This window comes from Macadamia integrifolia, chromosome 14, assembly GCF_013358625.1.
Source record: "Macadamia integrifolia cultivar HAES 741 chromosome 14, SCU_Mint_v3, whole genome shotgun sequence".
NCBI lineage: Eukaryota > Viridiplantae > Streptophyta > Magnoliopsida > Proteales > Proteaceae > Macadamia > Macadamia integrifolia.
The window spans coordinates 18,415,863-18,418,954 of record NC_056570.1 but is presented as its reverse complement, the minus strand read 5'-3'; the positions used below and the strand labels follow the sequence as shown (position 1 = coordinate 18,418,954).

The 3,092-nt window shown below is 32.3% G+C and overlaps 1 protein-coding gene across 1 annotated transcript in view; it reads right to left on the bottom strand.

The window, feature by feature from the left end:
* Positions 1 to 812: 812 nt before the first annotated feature.
* The window catches only part of LOC122061351 (disease resistance protein Roq1-like), a 5,376-nt gene continuing 3,096 nt past the window's right edge, over positions 813 to 3,092 (bottom strand). Inside the window, exon 2 of the mRNA XM_042624586.1 lies at positions 813 to 1,627. Coding sequence (XP_042480520.1) covers positions 835 to 1,627 — 793 coding nt within the window. The 3' untranslated portion in view covers positions 813 to 834. The remainder of the gene's footprint in view (positions 1,628 to 3,092) is intronic.

Below are 3,092 nucleotides of genomic sequence, written 5' to 3'. Positions count from 1 at the left end.
AAAAGCAAAAATGTGCTAAGGTGGTGGAGCACCCAATAATATTCGATTAATCCCAACCACAGTTTGACTTTCAGACCAAACCAGCTATGCTCACCAACTAATTTATAGAATTGTTCCACTTCATCCACATCTTCAAGAACAATAAGAAATAAAAGCAAACAAATTAAAAATTCACATTACAACTTTAGTAATTAAATCAAGAAAGCTATAACTACAAGGAATCATGAACTAAATTTGAGTATGCTTAGTAAAATTTTTACTAGCACTGGTAATAGGATTTTGGTTTAACACTACCGACCATGATCCTTACAATAGATGGGGTTTTTCATCTACATGGAGGGCTGACTCGGCAGATCCAAAAATGTCCAGACTATGATGCTTAAAGTAAAAGGCATGTGCATGTGGATATGTATGTGTGTGTATGTTGTGTGCGTGGTTGTGCTCGCTTGTGTGTGTGCATCCTAAACAAAAAAATTGACAATTTTTGTACCTATTTGTTGATAATCTTCATATTGTGATAGGACATTCTTGTTACTAATACTTAACGAGGTTTATTAGCACATTGAGGACGTTGTTATGGCCCCACCATCTACTATGTTCTTCAGGATTTTGAGGGGAATGCTTTCGAACAGTTTCTCTTTCCATGTATCCAGTCCGATCATGCATACATAGCTTGTTATCTTAATTAGTTGTTACTAGAGATCTCTTCGTGAGAAACTTAATTCCAACTTCTTTGCGCAGATTACAAGAATCCATAATTGTAATTGCAATGTTTTATACTTGCCAATGAAAAAGCATGATATCAAGGAATATGATCCAATCGAAATCATCTAATTATAATACATTATAACTTAAAAGTTTTTCTAAAATCTGATCATTGGGTATCTTTCTTAGTTTCATCAATTCACTTTCCCACTCAACTTGATTTCTTTTGTACAGATGAGAACCCAAAATCTCAAGCGCTAACGGAAGGCCACCTGCATAAGTAATGACATCATTTGATAATTGCACAAAGCCTTCTAATGGATGATTTTGTCGAAAAGCATGCCAACTGAAAAGTTGAAGGGATTCAGTTTGATTCATTGTCTCGACCATATATTTTTTATCCACATCCAGGCTGTTTAGCAAATGTTCATCTCTAGTTGTTAGGATGATTCGACTTCCCAGACCAAACCAACCATGCCCTCCAACCAATTTATAGAATTGTTCTGCTTTATCCACATCATCAAGAACAATAAGAACTTTTTTACTCCGTAAAAATGTTTTGATAGTTTTGATTCCATGGTCCTCATTGCGTATGTCTATGCATTTCTTCTTCATGACACCCGAGAGAAGCTGTTGTTGTAAGAAAACTAAACTCTTCTCTCTAACATTAGCAAGAAAGTAGCTACCTTCAAAATGATTAACTATACTGTTAAAAATGGCTTTTGCTATTGTTGTCTTACCTATTCCAGCAGAGCCATATATCCCTATGATGCGATGAAGACCAAATTCTTCTTCTAGAAAACAACCTAAGATCTCAATGTGGGAATTTAACCCAATTGGATGTTCTGCAACATGCAAGCATGTGTCGCTCACTATTGTAACCACTTGATTTATAATTTTATTTATAAACTCCACGTCATGCCTGACCATTTTGACAAAAACAAATAAATAAAAAATGCACAATAAAACTTCAGTCATGAAATCAAGAAAGCTAAAAGTATAAAGAAACATGAACAAATTTGAGTATATTAAAGTTTTACTAATATTTTTAAAAGGATATTGGTTCAATACTACCCATGAATGTTACAATAGATGGGTATTTTTTTTTTTCTTTGGAGGTCTGATTCGGCAGATCCAAAACCGTTCAAATTATGATGCTTACAGTTATATATATATATATATATATTTTAATGAGGGTAAATACTATTATTTTATATATGTACTAGAAAATATGTAAGACAATGACAACTTTTATTAATGATGTAATGATAAGTCACTTTCAAGTTATTTTTGAAAACTCTATTATATGCCAAACATAAAGAACTTTGAGAAGAAGATAATAAACAATTAAAAGAAAATGCAAGTTCTAAATACACCTACATGAGGTGTCATTATTTTTATATATATATATATGCATATTGTTTAAATGTGATTTTTAAATGATCCTATATACACCTACAGAGGTGTCAAGCATTACCCACAAGGCTCCTAGCACAATGATCATTCTACTTTTTTATTGTTTATTTCTAAAAATCCAAAATATTTATAGTTCCAATCCCTTATTGATTGTTGTAAATCTTAGGTTTTCTTTCTAATAAGTAAAAACTAATTCCATCTAATTAAAGAAAGCTATAACTAAACTTCCATAAATCTAAAGTCCTCTTTGGTATCATTTTTCTTTTTTTTATTTTATCTATTTAACAAAAATCATTAATGAAAATCATTTTTTATCAAAACATAAAAATGTTTTGGTAACTACTTGACAAAATTTTTTTTGTGAGAAGATGTTCGGTATTTCTATGTGCAAAATAGTTTTTAAAAGAAATGCATGAGATTCCCTTCACCCATCTTTCTTATAACTCTCTTTCTCCACTTTGGACTGAAGAAGAGGGGGCACATGCTCATTAAAGTCCAGCACAAAAATAACTGAAAATCATTTCTGCCAAAACACATAAATGACTCTTGATTTCTTTTTGGTTTTTGTGTTTTACCAATTTTTTTTAAATAGAAACAAGCTCCATAAATGATACCAAATGCAGCCAAAACCATTTTTGTGAACAAAAATCAAAAAGAAAAATAAAACCAAAGAGGGCCTAAGATACTTCTCCTCTTAACTTATGATATATACTAATCCCATATCTTCCTTTTCTCTTTCCAACTTAATTGGATACTACCATCGCTAACCAGGATTTTGATCCTCTCTAGCACTAGAGAGAGCGCAGCCACATCTGATGGCTTGGAACACCCCAAGCATGTTCCCCAACACCTACACCACAACCAAGGGATTCTAAACCCTGCAAACCACCCTTATAATTCTCCCTTTTTCACTCTCGTCCTATATCTATATCTTTCTATGTATTAAAAGAAACCTGTCTCCGATCAAAAAA